The 19,308-nt window shown below is 42.0% G+C and overlaps 1 protein-coding gene across 8 annotated transcripts in view; it reads left to right on the top strand.

Annotated features, from left to right (window-relative positions):
- The window catches only part of znf438 (zinc finger protein 438), a 141,034-nt gene extending 125,818 nt beyond the window's left edge, over window positions 1-15,216 (top strand). For all 8 annotated transcript variants that reach the window (XM_060940116.1, XM_060940111.1, XM_060940113.1 and 5 more), the window contains 3 exons: window positions 2,292-2,354; window positions 9,524-11,147; window positions 13,458-15,216. In XM_060940116.1, the coding sequence (XP_060796099.1) occupies window positions 2,297-2,354; window positions 9,524-11,147; window positions 13,458-14,001 (2,226 nt within the window). In that variant the 5' untranslated portion in view covers window positions 2,292-2,296 and the 3' untranslated portion in view covers window positions 14,002-15,216. The remainder of the gene's footprint in view (window positions 1-2,291; window positions 2,355-9,523; window positions 11,148-13,457) is intronic.
- The last annotated feature ends 4,092 nt before the right edge of the window (window positions 15,217-19,308 follow it).

Genomic DNA, 19,308 nt, shown 5'->3' with positions numbered 1-19,308 from the left:
CCTGATGCTGCTCGCTTACTGGTGTGTTTGGGGTCGCTGTCTTGTTGAAACACCCATTTCAAGGACATTTCCTCTTCAGCATAAGGCAACATGACCTCTTCAAGTATTTTGATATATGCAAACTGATCCATGATCCCTGGTATGCGACAAATGGGCCCAACACCATAGTAAGAGAAACATTCTCATATCATGCTTGCACCACCATGCTTCACTGTCTTCAGAGTGTACTGTGGCTTGAATTCACTGTCTGAGGGTCGTTTGACAAACTGTCTGCGGCTCTTGGACCCAAAACGAACAATTTTACTTTCATCAGTCCACAAAATGTTTCTCCATTTCTCTTTAGGCCAGTCGATGTGTTCTTTGGCAAATTGTATCCTCTTCAGCACGTCTTTTTTTTAACACTCGGACTTTGCGGGGGCTTCTTGCCGATAGATTAGCTTCACACAGGCATCTTCTAATTGTCACAGTACTCACAGGTAACTTCAGACCGTCTTTGATCACCCTGGAGCTGATCATTGGCTGAGTCTTTGCCATTCTGGCTATTCTTCGATCCATTCGAATAGTAGTCTTCCGTTTTCTTCCACGTCTCTCTGGCTTTGCTGTCCATTTTAAAGCACTGGAGATCATTTTAGCTGAGCAGCCCATCATTTTCTGCACTTCTTTATGCGTTTTCCCCTCTCCAATCAACGTTTTAATCAAAGCACGCTGTTCTTCTGAACAATGTCTGGAACGACCCATGTTTCTCAGGTTTTCAGAGAGAAATGGATGTACAACATGTGCTGGCTTCATCCTTAAATTAGGGCCACCTGATTGACCTCACTAATTAAACTCCACACTGCTATTATTTTGAACACGCCCCTTTCACTTAATTATTCAATTACACAGACTCAGGAGCATGCATATCATGAATGTTGGGTCTGTTGGTTTTCTACGACTTTACTACACCTACTGGTAAATTATTTGCTGTGTAGTAATATAATTTCTACCAAAAGCAGTGATTGATCTGGTTAGTCATGTTGGACTGCTATTATTTTGAACACAACTTTTATATATATATATATATATATATATATATATATATATATATATACATATATATATATACACACACACACACACACATATATATACATACATATATACACACACACATTATATATAGCTAGCTAGCACTGGCAGTGAAATCCACTGAATTTGTAGAATAGTGATATTTTCCTCTATTAATCTCTTCTTTTAGATGCACAAAGGTTTACTTATTGATTAGTTCATATCCTGCATGCCAAGGCAAGTCTGTAGTTTCAAAATTGGAATAGATTTTTCCTTTTACATTGATTAGCTCAGGTGACAGCTAATGACTCCTACATCTGCGCGTGTGTGTGTGTGTGTATAAACTGCTACACTAGCAGAGCCTACTGTTGTTAAGTTTAAGACGCTGTGACTGAACGGTTATGTGTAGGAGTTCGAGATGTTTTTACATATTCTACAGATGTGTGCGCGCATGCATTGTGGAAAGATCTGCTGACTGATCTTATTTTCTTCCTGAGTCATTGTACCAGCGTAAGAGGAAACAGCACTCGCACACAATCACAGCTTCACTCCATTATGCTCCGTACATCATTCAACAAGAGGGAAAAAAACTGTAATAGGAAGAATAAATGAATCCAAGTTTAACTAGTTGAAAAGTGAACACAAAACAGATGACGTGACCTTTTCTTTAAAGAATGACAAAGCATGTGAAAGGATTTGACACTGGATAAACAAAACATAGGGGCATCTTTCTAATCACTTTCTGAGAAATAGACTCTCCAATCGGATGCAGTGTGTGTGTGTCGCCTTCTCTTATCTAGTGCAGATTGACTGCTTTCATCTCCAACCCAGACCTGGAGACCCTGGACTATCCCAGCTTAACATACTATCTCCCAAGCCCATGCGTGTGCACACACTTGCACTCCAAAGCTGTTATCAGACCCATGAAGACACTCACCTACTGTATAGACCAGTGTGCATACACGCACCAGTTTTACCATCCCAGATCAGATCAGCCCCCTCCTCCGTTCTTTGTTTCCCCTTTCCCTGTCCTCTCCCTGCTTTTGTTTTTCTACCTTTGAGCCCGTGCTAATCTTTACCCCTTTGACATCTGGAATGTCCTCTGCTTTTGATCGTGAGGGAGTTTGAGTGAGAGACTGCAAGCAAACTTGTATTAAATATACACACCTCTGACTATTGTTCCTCATGCTTTCACTGTAATTAGGTAGAAAATACTGAGCTGCTGTTTGTTTTTCCACTTATAGTGACAATGGCAGCCATGAAAACCCAGGAGCAGCGAAGCAGCCCCTTAAAATCGCCCATCCAAAGTGAGTATGATGACAACGGTAAACCTTATGCGTGCATTCGAATATAATACAAGCAGAGGTGGACAAAGTACCTAACTTCATTACTGAAGTCCAAGTACAGATCCCATTGGTCAAATGTTACTCCGATACAAGTGAAAAGGTTGTCCAGTCAAATTTTTACTTAAGTTAAAGTACTGAAGTATAGACCTCTTCGCATGTTTGTGAACAAACCGACCGTTGCCAGGATGCGCACGCAGCCTGGACCCAGAAACAATGGCGCTGCCCATAGACCGGCATTATGAGCGGTCAGATTATGCCAAACAATTGTCGTTACAAGATCGAGAATGCTACATAAATAAGTTAACTCTAACAAGTGGACATCGCCTACCGGATCCGCATTTAATTAAAGAGTGGACGGACGATGTTAGTAAGTTCCCTGGTATACAATGGCCAGATATATACTCGTACCTTATTGACAAGACTTCAGTGTACACCCACGAAAAACTTCGTGCCTACAAGTCTTTAGACGCATATGATTGTGTGTGGGCATGTACAACTTGATTAACAGTCGGACATTCATATTCATTTTGTTTTAATCAAATTATGCCAGTGATGTGATGGCAATGTGGCTTTAGCTACAACAGCAAATCCCAACACTAAACAGCAATTTGCAGGAGGTAATGGCATGAAAGGAATGATGGTGTAAAGAGTGCAGCTAAGAGAAATCAGAGCTGCGTAAAAAGCGAGAGGCAGAGAGCAGAAATGAAACTGAACGGGGCGGGAGCTAGGTTAGAGCAGTCAACGTAAGTTGGCATTTAGAGTGAGGGCACACAATTTTACCTTTCCATCCTTGCTTTAAAATTGTGATTTTCGGCATACACAAATAATGATGGCACAAAATCTGGACTGCTTGAGTCAAGCGAGACCTCTCCTACAAACAAAATTGCATGCAAAGCTAAGTTAACATGCTAACAATATTCATTACATTGTGTAACTATGACCCAGCTAATCAGACAAACGCTACCAAAGTATTTTGCTACATCAATAAACGAAGACTAGAAAGAATAAAAAAAAGAAAGATTTAATAAATAGCCTGATCTTACCTGTGATGAAGTGGGCGCTGCAAACCCGCGCATTTTTGATAGTGCTTTCATCCCAGTCTACACGTTTGATGGCTTGTAGCCATAGACGTCGGCGATTTTTTCGGAATGGGTGAGATCCTGCTGGAATTCTGTACATTTTAACCCCATCACTGCTACGATTCTGACACCCGAAAACACAACAACTAGGCATTTCTGAGTCTTTTTTGGGTCCTGGCTGCGCGCGCAATTTCCGCTTACGTATGAATGACGTTTACTGCGAAGGGGTCTATTTGCTTTTAAAAATACTTTTAACACTTAAGTACATTTTCTGTCAACCCATCATTGTATTATTACCACAGCGCTTACAAAACCTAACACCGTTACCAAAGACAGAAATGTGAATTCACAAAATGAACGCATGTTGTGCCATCATGGTGGTTTCACATTAAGCTAGCTAGTCAGTGAAGCTCCACCGGACATGCTAGCAAACTCTCTTCAAACTCAAAATCATACTGGGTAGCTAACGCTACTAGAAAAGAAAGATTTCTACATTGTTTATTTGGCAAGATTATGCTAAAACATATTTCTGAAAGGACTTCAGATAAGTTAAATGTTATTCATGTTAGCGTAACATGCTAACTAAGAGTGTCCAAGTTAACTAGCTATGTGTTAACGTTAGCAGGCAAATCCATAGAAAGTCATTTGACTAACTGGACTGCATAGCTATTGCAATGTTATCGCTAACTCTAAAAGCACAGACAGCTTCATTCCAAGCTTTCTCTTGGAATAAAACGTTTACATTCCTCAACATGCTTCCGCAGGTTGGATGGCGAGTTTTTGTAGGCCGTGATGTGGTTCATTTTCGGCAAACAAAGCAAACATTTAAAACGAAACGACTCTAGCCCTTTCAGAAAACTGAAATATGGGTTCTAGGAAAAGTCATGGGTGCATTCATTCTCCAGAAGAACCGCCTCCTTCCGTTCTGCCATCAACTGATGGTGTTAAATAACGCTGCTGAGAAATCGCTGAACTTGGTTTTATACAGTCTATGGATGTGACGTGACCCTAGTGATTACTGACAGGCCGTCTCAGTGTCACCTGCGAAAAAAACCCATCCACTTTCAAAGCCGCTTCATAGTAATGAAGACCTTGATAGAAATGTAGTGGAGTGAAAAGTACGATATTTGCCTTTCAAATATCAAATCAAGTTTATTTGTATCGCGCTTTTAACAATAAACATTGTCGCAAAGCAGCTTTACAGAATTTGAACGACTTAAAACATGAGCTAATTTTATCCCTAATCTATCCCCAATGAGCAAGCCTGTGGCGACGGTGGCAAGGAAAAACTCCCTCAGACGACATGAGGAAGAAACCTCGAGAGGAAGCAGACTCAAAAGGGAACCCATCCTCATTTGGGCAACAACAGACAGCCTGACTATAATATTAACAGTTTTAACAGGTATAACCCTCAACTGTCCTCATGGGGCCGTCCTTCACAGGAGTGGGGCGATAAAACTCCGACCAGACACAGAATGTAGAAGTTAAAGTCATACGTTTCCAAAAAAAAAACTCAAGTAAAGTACAGATACTCAAAAAGTGTACTTAAGTACAGCACTCAAGTAAATGTACTTCGTTACTGTCCACCTCTGAATACAAGTGAGGATATTAGCTTTGAAATGTTCAAACCAGTAAACGTGCTCGAGATTTTCTGGAGCAGTGTACAAGGGAAAAATAGATTGAAGAGGCGTATAAACATTATTATAATATCTGTACTGAGGTAACAAATTGTGTAGTGTTGTATGCAAGTAAAAAATAGTTAAACAAGTGTTAGCAAGCTCTAAGGGTAGGGCTGTTGGGAAAACTGACCCAGTGACCAACCATGGGCCACATTCTTTTTTCCGCATGACTAAAGCACACGAGCGCACACACACCATAACTCCTCCACTAACATAAACAACAGACCGTCACCTTTGAACTCCTCACCTCTCATCTGCTAATCTGTGTAGCTGGTCTGTCTCATTGTATATCTATTTGTGACCAAAATACATACATCTTCCCCTTTATCTAAGCTAAATGCCTCTTCGGCTTTTAAGTCCAGAAGAGCTTTAATCAAAGACAAGCTGCCGCTCGTGTCGTCTTTTACTCCGACATTAGTACTCGGCCTGCACTACATATCGTCTGTTACGTATTTATCTCAGTGTTGCAGTCGAGTCACTAAACCTCGAGTCCGACACAAGCCCCGCCCACTATCAACAGGGCAAATAACATGAGAGAGGGTTAACACTAGCTACTTCATCGCTCAGCAAGCAAGCCCCGCTATCAACAGAGCAATGAACATAGCGTGTCACTTCCTTCTCTGGGTGGAGTCTCGCCAAATGACGATTGAAGTTCGAGGTGGTCCCCGTCGTCTCCTCGATAGTTCTTCTACATATGGGACACATAGCAGTGCATTTTTCCCCACTGCACGAGAAGTCTGTATAAGCAAAGTGGACAATCCTATCCCATTCTCTCCAGGCATTTTAGCCCCATTAACGTTAGTTTGTTCCTGAACATGACGTATGAACAGGTGAGTGTGCATTCTCTTGCACAAAATTAGCATAAAAATATATATATTTTTTAAAAATCTGAGTCCTCGTCTCCAATTTACGAGTCCTTAAAATTCGGGCACGAGTCGGACTCTAGTACTACAAGCCTGATGCAAACGTGCACTTTTAACAAAGTCACATTTCTAACTGTGTTGTGGATATCCTGATCGGGTAAGCGTTCAGGTACAAGCGACCAGGTGTTCAAGGTGAGTGTGAGGGCTTTTAATTCATACATAACAACGAATCTCAATAAATTTGGTTAAAAGTAACACACGCATCAGTTTTAGCTCGAATGTGACTGTTTTAAATACAGCCCCGATTCCAAAAAAGTTGGGACAAAGTACAAATTGTAAATAAAAACGGAATGCAATGATGTGGAAGTTTCAAAATTCCATATTTTATTCAGAATAGAACATAGATGACATATCAAATGTTTAAACTGAATCATTTAAAGAGAAAAATTAGATGATTTTTAAATTTCATGACAACACATCTCAAAAAAGTTGGGACAAGGCCATGTTGACCACTGTGAGACATCCCCTTTTCTCTTTACAACAGTCTGTAAATGTCTGGGGACTGAGGAGACAAGTTGCTCAAGTTTAGGGATAGGAATGTTAACCCATTCTTGTCTAATGTAGGATTCTAGTTGCTCAACTGTCTTAGGTCTTTTTTGTCGTATCTTCCGTTTTATGATGCGCCAAATGTTTTCTATGGGTGAAAGATCTGGACTGCAGGCTGGCCAGTTCAGTACCCGGACCCTTCTTCTACGCAGCCATGATGCTGTAATTGATGCAGTATGTGGTTTGGCATTGTCATGTTGGAAAATGCAAGGCCTTCCCTGAAAGAGACGTCGTCTGGATGGGAGCATATGTTGCTCTAGAACCTGGATATACCTTTCAGCATTGATGGTGTCTTTCCAGATGTGTAAGCTGCCCATGCCACACGCACTAATGCAACCCCATACCATCAGAGATGCAGGCTTCTGAACTGAGCGCTGATAACAACTTGGGTCGTCCTTCTCCTCTTTAGTCCGAATGACACGGCGTCCCTGATTTCCATAAAGAACTTCAAATTTTGATTCGTCTGACCACAGAACAGTTTTCCACTTTGCCACAGTCCATTTTAAATGAGCCTTGGCCCAGAGAAGACGTCTGCGCTTCTGGATCATGTTTAGATACGGCTTCTTCTTTGAACTATAGAGTTTTAGCTGGCAATGGTGGATGGCACGGTGAATTGTGTTCACAGATGATGTTCTCTGGAAATATTCCTGAGCCCATTTTGTGATTTCCAATACAGAAGCATGCCTGTATGTGATGCAGTGCCGTCTAAGGGCCCGAAGATCACGGGCACCCAGTATGGTTTTCCAGCCTTGACCCTTACGTACAGAGATTCTTCCAGATTCTCTGAATCTTTTGATGATATTATGCACTGTAGATGATATGTTCAAACTCTTTGCAATTTTACACTGTCGAACTCCTTTCTGATATTGCTCCACTATTTGTCGGCGCAGAATTAGGGGGATTGGTGATCCTCTTCCCATCTTTACTTCTGAGAGCCGCTGCCACTCCAAGATGCTCTTTTTATACCCAGTCATGTTAATGACCTATTGCCAATTGACCTAATGAGTTGCAATTTGGTCCTCCAGCTGTTCCTTTTTTGTACCTTTAACTTTTCCAGCCTCTTATTGCCCCTGTCCCAACTTTTTTGAGATGTGTTGCTGTCATGAAATTTCAAAATGTCTCACTTTCGACATTTGATATGTTGTCTATGTTCCATTGTGAATACAATATCAGTTTTTGAGATTTGTAAATTATTGCATTCCGTTTTTATTTACAATTTGTACTTCGTCCCAACTTTTTTGGAACCGGGGTTGTATATTGCAAGTTGTATCAATCACACAAACCTGTAACAGTATAATTACTTTTCTCTTTCTGTTTTCTATTAAGCTGTCATGTTTTTATCCAAATCAATCTCTTCTTTGTGTGAAACCTCATGGTTACGACGGAGCGCCAGCATCACCCTCCACATAGACTTTTCCTCTCTTTGCACTTCTGGCATGAGTCACAGATGAGCTGGAACCAATGGTCCAAATAAAGTTCAAGTATTTCATAGCGCACGAAAGGGGGAAGGTGCCAAGGGTGCATGCACTGTCAAACTTCGCTGCCAAACCAACCTCTTCCAAGTGTTAAATTCCTGAAACTTAAACGCAGCTCAAATCAAACTTTGAGGCCTCATGCAACTTAGTGTCAGCACAGCCATACAATAAATCAAAAATAAATAAAATACCCTTTAGTCAAATTAAACAGTCTTAAACGTTAGCATTTGTAATTCTTGTGCATGCACAGTCAGGTCCATAAGTATTTGGACAGTGAAGTTTTTGCCTCTGCACTCCACCACAGTGCAGTGGATGTGAAATGAAGACGTGATAAGTGTCGACTTTTGACTTTTATTCAAGTGGTTTAAAAAATGTTTAAAAGTTATTCCACGAAATCGAGTCGTACATGAGCCGATAGCCGACGAGGCACGTAGCATCGAGTTGGCTATAAGCCATGTCCGATGAGATTGAGTGGAATAACTGTTTTATTCTATCCACATTCACTGGATTTTGAGAAACAGAGCATTTTTATTTTCTGCAAATTCAATAAATAAAAACTTTATATAAAACGTCCGACAAAATAATTTCTGCTTAGAATGTAAACAAGGGGCGGCACGGTGGTGTAGTGGTTAGCGCTGTCGCCTCACAGCAAGAAGGTCCTGGGTTCGAGCCCCATGGCCGGTGAGGGCCTTTCTGTGTGGAGTTTGCATGTTCTCCCCGTGTCCGCGTGGGTTCCCTCCGGGTGCTCCGGTTTCCCCCACAGTCCAAAGACATGCAGGTTAGGTTAACTGGTGACTCTAAATTGACCGTAGGTGTGAATGTGAGTGTGAATGGTTGTCTGTGTCAGCCCTGTGATGACCTGGTGACTTGTCCAAGGTGTACCCCGCCTTTCGCCCGTAGTTAGCTGGGATAGGCTCCAGCTTGCCTGCGACTCTGTAGAACAGGATAAAGCGGCTAGAGATAATGAGATGAGAGAATGTAAACAAACCGGCGAAATGACTAACAATTCGTAAAAAATACTATAATTCTTGAAAAAAAAAACCTTCCGATAATCAAATATTTTTATTCCATATTTTGTTGCTTTTTTTTGGGGGGGGGGGGGGGGGGTTGTTTTTGAGTAGTTTTTATTTCATTCTCGGTTGGTTCAGCAACACACTCCACCATTTTTGTTTCTCTCTGCTCATGGTATATGAGCTGATAGCGTAGTAGTAAAGTAGCCAATCAGAGTGCACGATTGCTCATAGGCAGTGAATGTGAATAGAATAAATTGCAATAACCACTGCAGGTGTGCTTTTCATTGGTGAAATTCATCAGACAGTGTATCAGTCTTTTACTTTATATTGTTTACATTTTAGTTACACTTGGCTAAGAATTTAGTCAGTTCCTGCATGGCCATGATTTGATGGAAAGCTTATGTTCTCTTGACAGATGACAGCCGTCCCATTGCACAGTCAAAGGCTGTTCAGTTTCGTACCATTGCACCGAAAGCTCCAACTTTGGGTTCATCCTCTGCAGTGATCTCTAGCCAGCCACCCACTAACCTTCCAGAGGCTTCTACAGCCGTCAGTCCCAAATCCATCTTAGTACCAGCACAGAACTACGCGCTCATGCAAGTAGCTGGACAGGAGGGTACTTTCTCATTGGTGGCCTTGCCTCAGACATCACCCCAAAGTCAAATCCAAAATAACTTAAAATTGCCTATTCCCAGGTATCAGTCAGTGAGAAGCCAGAGAGCATCGGAGAAAGCGAACAGTAAGAACTCGGTCAAGGTGGCCAAGTTTTCACAAGCCAAGTGTGCAGTAAAAACAAACTTGGATGTTTCCAGTTTACCTGAGACTTCAGAATCATCCTCTGAACAGATTGTTGGGATGGGGTCTGCTTCTTCATCTGAAGTGTTGCTGCCGGACAATGCTGTCCTTTGCACAGCATCACGGAAAGAGCAAGCTGTGAAAAGATGCACTGAAAACTTCAGCTACTCCACCAGCACCTCTGCCACTGCACTTGTTGCCCCCGTCAGTAACAGCAAAACCATAAAAACCCAGACAGAAGGTGCCTCTGCAGGAAGTGCTATCACTGTCCTCTCCCCCACTATCTTCAGCAAAGCTGTCCAGATCATCCCCTCTCCCCCCAAGGGCAAACTCCCCATTCTGCCTTACGCCAAGGTGAAGAATTCTCTCTTACCATCTCCAGGTCTTGCCAGCACCCAGTCCCCAGTGAAAGTCTCGTCAGTCCAGGCTAAAAATAAGCCAAAAAGCTCGCCAGACATCAAAGGCATGGTCGCAGACAGCAGAACCAGGAGTGTAAATACCACCCACTGCAAGAAGCCTACAGGCAAGAGGCGAGGGAGGAAAAGGAAAACCATGGAGGACATTTTGTCCTTTGAGGCAAAGAAGAAGAGATCTTTGTCATTTTTCTCTAGGAGAGTACCAGAGAAACCAACACCTGGCACCCAGTCTTCTTCCTCACACGACAAGGTTGTGGACATTTCGAAAAAATACCGCAGCATTCGTCCAAAGCCTATTCTAGTAATGGAAACGACTGTTCCTCGACTTGTACCATTGGCTTCTCTATCAAGCTCCAAGAACCCTGACCAGAAACTTCTCATGGAGCAGATGTCGTCAGGAAAAGCACTTGGTACTGTCCAGCCAGCCTTATTGTCCATACCAGCGCCAGGGCAGCAATCTATGGCTGAAACTGGAAATTGTGGAAGGTTTGCATACGTAGGTAGCCGTGCACTCCACCGATGTACAACCTGCAGTAGGTGTTTCCAGTTCAAGCATCACTTACAGAGTCACATGAACAGCCACAGTAACCTGAGACCATATGGGTGTCCAGTGTGTAGGAAAGCCTATGCTCACTCCGGTAGCCTAAGCACACACATGAAGCTTCACCATTCAGAGGGGAGGCCGAGGAAAAGCCTCCGCTGTGAGTTTTGTGAAAAAGCGTTTGGGTACGTCGGTGTGTACTTCAGCCACCTCCGAGAGGTGCACAGGGTCATCCTTACAGTAGAGCCATCCATCCGTCAACATGAGGAGAACACACCCATAGAAGGGTAAGAATATCAAAGCAGTTTATATAAACTAATATATTTAAATAATATTGGCTGGTATTGAGTGGTATATCGGAGATATTCCATTCAGCCAGCATGATATTGAACAAGTCAAAAACGAGGAGATGAATGGAATACATCTGATATACCACGAAAGAAAGCCAGTAAATATTATTATTATTTTACATACACATTCCTTTCAGGTGTTCATCGCGTCCTTCTTTTTCAAAGTCTCTCAAAATCTTCCATATTTAACGACGCGACCCCGGCGGCCATGTTTGTTTACAGTTTGTCACCATCACTTGCTAGCGTGGAAGTTGTACATCTCGTTGTCTTGACAACCATGCAATATCGTAAACCATATTCAACACTCATTCTCCACTGGCTAGAGTGACGTAATACACATAGGATAAGCGATATGCTAACAGTATCGCGTGCTATCGAACCAAATGAATGGAACCCACTAGAAGGGAATAGAATACACGTTTTTATTCCATCAAAAAAGTGTCCTGTATGTATAATAATTTACTTTATTGACTTTCTCCCACAATTCCAAAAGTATGATGGTAGCTGCACCATATGGCCAAAGGTTTGTGGACACTTGACCATCAAATCCATGTGGATATGGTGATTTGCTCAGCCACAAGAGCATTAGTGAGATCATGTGAGGAGACCTGGGGTACAGTCAGTGTTCCAGTTCAGGGTGTTCAGTGGGGTTCTTCTACTCTAAACTTTGCAAACCATGTCTTTATGGAGCTTGCTTTGTGCAAAGGAACATTGTCATGCCGGAACAGGTTCGGGCCTCTTAGTTCCAGTGAAGGGAGATTGTAATGCTATTGCTGGGTTTCAGTCATGTGACTTTTCTTAGCGGTTTTACCGGAAGTGAAATAGCTGGTGGTCTAAACGGCTGCCGTAGTACAAACAACTAGTGATAACTAATCAGAGTATGCTCGTAATCTAGAAGCCACTGCTGGCTTTAGATATATTCAGAAGATTACTATGTGCAATGGAATCGACCCCTACAGTCTGGGGAAAGAAGGATTTATCATACGATCTGGAAAACTACCCTTCAGTCGAGTTCCCCGACATCTCGAACTATCTGGTGTTGCAGACGTCCTTCTACACCGCAAAACAGACGAAAGCGTGGAAGAGTATGGAGGCTTACAACTTTTTTGTATGTGGCTGGGTAAAGGACCTCGCTATCAAGTCGCTACCCAATGAATCCTGGATTGTTTTTGCCCGCATAAGTGTGGCTTTTTTTTTTTAACTTTTCATTTGCGTCTGTACAACGAAGCGCTGCAAGTTGAAGTGTAAACAAACAGTTCGCTTGATTCTCACTTGTGCTGGCTCTTATCTCTCAGGTAAATCATTCACAAAGATAATCAGAAACCCCTTTAAAGACCTGGATCTGAGTTAAACAAGACGGAGAAGTGATCACGGCGCATTGTAACTGTACGGCTGGGGAAGGATTTTGTCGCGACCTTCATGCATATGGACTTTGTGAGGAGTGAAGAGTAAACAAAGAAACATCTGGGGACTTTAGGGCTTCGTAACTTTAAAAAAAAAAAAAGTACCGTAAAATGATGACACATAGCAAGAAAAGTCCTTGGAAAACACAAAGGACAGAGCTGAGAGGGAGATACAAACCTTTCACCAAGTGATCACTGCAAACTCGAGCATGCTTCGACTCGGCTCCCTTCGATTTCAGCGAGAGGTTCAAAAGCCACCTTTCTCCACGTCTTTTTGTGAAATCCTGTGTTCGTTCACCCTTGATTAGTTCACGGGGAACCCTGAAGAAACTCATCAGTTTCACGGTTTGATCGATTCGAACAACCTAAAACAACGCAAGCGTAAGGCATTTTTCATGCGAGCAATGCACCTTCTCCGTACAAACGCTTTGTCAACTGAGCTTTGGTAGACCACCAGCTAAAGTTTGGAATAAATAATGAGGCGGATGTGACATGACGTCACATGAAACCCAGCAATACTATAGAAAATCAACTTAATAATGGTGTGCTTCAACTTTATGGCAACAGTTTTAGGAGGACCCACACACTGGTGTCAGATGTCCACAAACATTTGGCCATATAGTGTACATAAGAGATACCAAATGATGCTTAGGTGTGAATGACTATGCAAATGTGTGTGCATGGAGTCCCATCCAGGGCGTATCCCTACCTCACACTCGCTGTTCCTGGGATCGGCTCTGGAGCTACTGGGGCCGTGACCAGGACAAAGTGTTTACGGATGCCCAGTTTCATTTGGTCACTTCTTTAACAAAGTGTTTTGTACCTTTTTCCTTGTACCTTTCAGTTGTGTCGACTCTGAGGACCAGACATCAGAACACCGCGTGGATCCTGTGGAGCTGCAAATAAAGTGTGGCCGCTGCCAGGCAATCACGCCCACCTTTGCTGACATGAAGCTCCACTTGTTGTACGTGCATGGTGAGGAAGTCCAGGTCCATCTAAAAGAGGGGGCTATGCATGAGGGACGTGAGGCTGAGAACGAGCTGGTTAAGCACGCAGCCCACTATTGGAGGCAACTCAACGAGAGGCGCAACTTGGTACGCTGCGGAAGTTGTGATGAGGAGTTCTTCTCATTCTCGAAGCTCGAGTGCCACCTGCACGCCCACCACCAAGGGGTTATCACGAGTCAAGAGGACGAACGGGAACTGAAGAAAGAAGAGGACGTCTCCGAGAGGTCCGACAAAAGCGTGACCTTGAGAGCAGGGTCGAAATTTAATTGCATCCTGTGCAGTGGGGTTTTGAACAGCAAGCAGGAAGTTCTGGAGCACTGGAAGGAGGTTCACAAGTGTGAGAACCCAGTCATGCTCTGGGAGGTTCTGGATTCAAAGTGAGAGTACAGACCTGCTCTTAGCATCAAGTAGCATCTTGAGGAGTATTGTGTGTGGAACATTTTCATCAGTTTCTTTCTTTATTTCTGTTTTGCACAGTTTGATTTTGTTGTTGAAGGGAAATATTGTGTTTGCTTTTTATATAAGTTGTGAAATTCTTTTTTGACTTTTTGTTGATGTGTAATGGACACATGGTTCTAAGAGGATTGATTCCAAGTGTTTCAAAATTCAGTTTTGAGCTTTAGACTGTGTATGTATATAAATGCACATTTATACAGCGGGGTCCAAAAGTCTGAGACCACAAGTGAAAATCCATCTGTTTGGCTCTTTTTTCTCTTTAATTTTTTTTTTTTATTTGGAAAAGCATAAATCTCTCAGTGGTCATTTTACATCATATCAAAATTACTGCAAGGGATTTAAATCATTTAGATTTAAAACAAAAACTGTGCAGTATATTTGATATGCATTTCACCATCTAGCTCGTCCATTGGTTTTCTTTTCTAACAACAGGTTTAATTATTTACAGCTGAACATGGAAAGCTTTCACTTCTGATATTATAGGCTGAGGGGGGAAAGAAAGAATAACAAGAAGACAGTCATATCTGTATCCCCCACCCTATATACACCAACTTTCAAGATATTGTCACATTTTTCGAGTCCTGCTACAGGAAACCAACCCTACGTCTTTACACTGACCTCAGCAGCCCATGGCATAAACCCACCGGACCTTTGGTCCAGCTGAGCTAAAAATTAACATTTCTCACATTACTTAATCAACACATATACCAACTTTCAAGACCATACCACTCATAGTTTTCAAGTTCTGCTCCGGAAACAAAACCAACCCTTGAGACTAACCTGAGAGACTAGGTCTGAAATTGTTTCCATGGAAACATGAAAAATTTAAATTTCTCATAATTTCTTAGTATGAAAAGGCACATCTACATCACCTTGTTAACATGTATACCAAATTTCAAATCTGTATCATGAATAGTTTTGGATATATGCTCCAGAAATGAACATTGCTCTTAGAAACTAAATCAAAATCTATTTTTTATGTAAATACTTGAAACAACATTCTCCCCCCCAAAAAAAAATCTCATCTCATTATCTGTAGCCGCTTTATCCTGTCCTACAGGGTCGCAGGCAAGCTGGAGCCTATCCCAGCTGACTACGGGCGAAAGGCGGGGTACACCCTGGACAAGTCGCCAGGTCATCACAGGGCTGACACATAGACACAGACAACCATTCACACTCACATTCACACCTACGGTCAATTTAGAGTCACCAGTTAACCTAACCTGCATGTCTTTGGACTGTGGGGGAAACCGGAGCACCCGGAGGAAACCCACAGGGAGAACATGCAAACTCCGCACAGAAAGGCCCTCGGGGCTCGAACCCAGACCTTCTTGCTGTGAGGCGACAGCGCCAACCACTACACCACCGTGCCGCCCTTTCCCAAAATTCCAAAATAGCAAAAGGCACCAATTCACATGTTGCTTGATATGTATAACAAGTTTCATGAAGATATCTTCAATAGTTTTAAAGATATGGCCCGGAAACAAAAAAGTGACCGGACAGACCCCATTTCTATGTCTCCCGCCAAACTTCGTGGGGGATAAAAGTGAACTGTTTAAGGGGGGAGACCAGGTTACTCAACAGTTCTGAGAAATAAACTAAAATCTGACCTTATAGGTTCAGTTTTACACGTTTTCATTACAAATGATATCAGCAACAGCTTGAGTGAAAAGTAGAATCATAGAAATATTTACGGCGAAGTGTCTTCGTATTTTTATAGGGTTGGGCTTTTTTGGGGGTTTTTTGGCTTTAAAGGTGGACAGCCTTTCAGATTTTTCATGTTTAGGTCACAAAAGAATTTTCCCCAACACCCAGTCAATTTTTTTAGTGGACTGAAAGCTATCGAATTCGAATCACAGACTTCCAATTTTATTACTTTTTTCCTAAAAGAACAATTAATGAATTTAGAGCCAGGTGGCCCTAAATTATCCTCTATTTTTTTCTTCCTTCACCATGACCTCATTCAAGATAAGTCATACATGACGTGGTGGGTTTTCCCCATTTGTGCATGGCACTGTGGGATACAAATTTGAAACAGGAGAGAACAATGGCGGACGTGAGTGTGCAAATGAAACATGAAAGACCGACTACAGTAACAGAAAGCGAGAAGAAAAGGTTATGTTATATACGAAGGAAAGGAAACGCAGGACCAAACTAATAAATATCAGCGGTCAGCGAGCACCTCGGTGTGATCAGCTCTTTGTTTAGCGACAAAATGATGGAACTGTCAGTGCACGGTCAGGGTAAACCTGTAGATGGTAGTAATGCAACACCGGATGCCAGCTGCTGTAAAACCCAAAAGAAGACGACGACGACTCAGGTAAGCATGTGCATGCGCACACGGACTTCCTCTGTCTGCTTGACTGCGCGAAGCGAGTGATTTCATGCACATTATTTGCTAGAAAATCCCCTCAAATTAAATAACTTCCCAGCCACAGAATGGCCTGTTTTAAGCTATTACAAAAGCAAACATATATCACAATGATCAAATTTCAGAGGGAGCTAAATTTCACCGATTTTATGAAATCGAAAGACCGTCTTGTTTTGACGACGGCGTGCATTTGCGCTGGCATGGACTCCACAAGTTTGTGCAAAACCTGGTGGTCCGTTTTAGATCTAATCCAACAGCGTCATCCGAACACGCGCTTCAGTGGAAGGGATAAGTATCACGAATTTGCTTACATTTAGATAGTGAATTAGAAATTCTGCAACATCTTGAATAGTCAGAATATTGCACTTTTTTTTTTTGTTCGTTTTCAATTCTTTAAAAAAAAAACTTCACATTTTCAGTGTGGGCTCAGATTTTTGGACATCACTGTATACACAAGTACTTTAATCACGTATTAATGAGTTTAAATGTATATACCTGTGATGCAAGGGTGCTAGCCAGTGAAATACAGTTAAAAGCACTGGGAAATGGTTTTATACAAGGAAAGCTCAAACCTCCTAAAAAAGAATATTCAGGCTGGAAAACAGCTCACAGTAACATGAAATGTGCATAAAGTTATCATAAGCTACGTTTTTACGGTAATGATTGCAAAATGGTGCTGAGTTATTGTTGATTTACCACTTTACAGACCTCTTTATGTTTATAGACCGCCTCGTCCCGTGTCTCGACTTCGCTCCTGTGCTGCTCCTCTGCTGCGGACTCGGTCAGTGAAATTCTTCGAGCTGCTTATCGCTGTTAAGAAACTAAAATATATTCTAAAAAAAAAAAACTATTTTATATACAATTTCTATTCTAAAGCAAGAGTTCAAGCAACTGTAGATATATTTAATAAATATTATTTTCTGTTTAAAGTATCCCAGGGTAACTGAATGTACCTGAAATGTTTCAAAACCCTACCAAATATTATATTACGTGTTGAAATAGATTATATAGCTCTCTATACATAGATCTATTGAGGATATCGTCTATATTTGCGAAGATGATACAGTTGTATGCTGACTAGAGAGAATACTTAAGATTTAAAAACTTTTATGCCATGTCTTATATTCAGCTTGCATACTTGCAGCTCTTGCTATGTACTGTAAACACCGCCTTCGTGCTTCTTCTGAAACTTGTTCGACATTCTCTAGACACAAGTCAACTTGGACTTGAAATACATTACAGTGTAGGAGGTGATTGACGTTGTGGTGCTGTGGATGTCGTATGTCTAGAAAATGCCAGGATGTGTTCATAAAGACAGGACGCTGCTTAGATTTCTCACCAGCACTCTCATCTTTGAAAGAACTACAAATGCTGGGTTTCAGTCACGTGACTTTTCGTAGCAGTTTTACCGGAAGTGAAATAGCTGGTGGTCTAAACGGCTGCCGTAGTGCAAACAACTAATCAGAGTACGCTCGTAATCTAGAAGCCACTGCTGGCTTTAGATATATTCAGAAGATTGCTATGTGCAATGGAATCGACCCCTACAGTCTGGGAAAGAAGGATGTGTCATACGATCTGGAAAACTACCCTTCAGTCGAGTTCCCCGACATCTCGAACTATCTGGTGTTGCAGACGTCCTTCTACACCGCAAACCAAATGAAAGCATGGAAGAGTATGGAGGCTTACAACTTTTTTGTATGTGGCTGCGTAAAGGACCTCGCTATCAAGTCACTGCCGAATGAATCCTGTATTGTTTTTGCCCGTACAAGTATGTGTTTTTTAAGCTTTTCGTTCACGTCTTTACAACGAAGCGCTGTAAAGTGTAAACAAACAGCAATTGGCTTGATTCTCACTTGTGCTGGCTCTTATCTCTCAGGTAAATCATTCACAAAGATCATCAGAAACCCCTTGAAAGACCTGGATCTGAGTTAAACAAGACGGAGAAGTGATCACGGCGCATTGTAACTGTACGGCTGGGGAAGGATTTTGTCGTGACCTTCATGCATATGGACTTTGTGAGGAGTGAAGAGTAAACAAAGAAACATCTGGGGACTTTAGGGCTTCGTAACTTTAAAAAAAAAAAAAAAGTACTGTAAAATAATGACACATAGCAAGAAAAGTCCTTGGAAAACACTAAGGACAGAGCTGAGAGGGAGATACAAACCTTTCACCAAGTGATCACTGCAAACTCGAGCATGCTTCGACTCGGCTCCCTTCGATTTCAGCGAGAGGTTCAAAAGCCACCTTTCTCGACGTCTTTTTGTGAAATCCTGTGTTCGTTCACCCTTTTTTTATTAATTCACGGGGAGCCCTGAAGAAACTTTTATCAGTTTCAGGGTTTGATCGATTTGAACAACCTAAAACAACGCAAGCGTAAGGCGTTTTTCATGCGAGCAACGCACCTCAGTACAAACGCTTTGTCAGCTGAGCTTTGGTAGACCACCAGCTAAAGTTTGGAATAAATAATGAGGCGGATGTGACGTCACATGAAACCCAGCAATACATGAAAGGATCTGAGAACGGCCTCTTTATCAGACTTTTTGCCTGACAAGTGGGAGCTTCGATTTAAAGGTTTGAGCTTAAGGGAACGACCGTGGGTTGAAATTTTGACTTTGCTTGAGTGAGTGAATTGTAGACTGTGATGGTCGATTCCCTGAAGTTTTAGATGTGTTGACGTAAGCCGAAGTTTAAAAGCGTGCACAAAAACATGTTTGTAAAGGGGATAAGAACGTGGTTCTGTCTTGTCCCCTGAGAGCTGGGCTTTAGGGAGTGTGCTCAAGTCTTAAAGGATATGGGACATGGATTTTTTTCTGGGTATAATTATGTATAAAGGACATAAGAAATGCCATCTAAATCACTGC

Source organism: Neoarius graeffei, chromosome 14, assembly GCF_027579695.1.
Source record: "Neoarius graeffei isolate fNeoGra1 chromosome 14, fNeoGra1.pri, whole genome shotgun sequence".
Lineage (NCBI taxonomy): Eukaryota > Metazoa > Chordata > Actinopteri > Siluriformes > Ariidae > Neoarius > Neoarius graeffei.
Note: the sequence above shows the minus strand (reverse complement) of the source record. Positions and strands in the feature narration are given on the sequence as shown.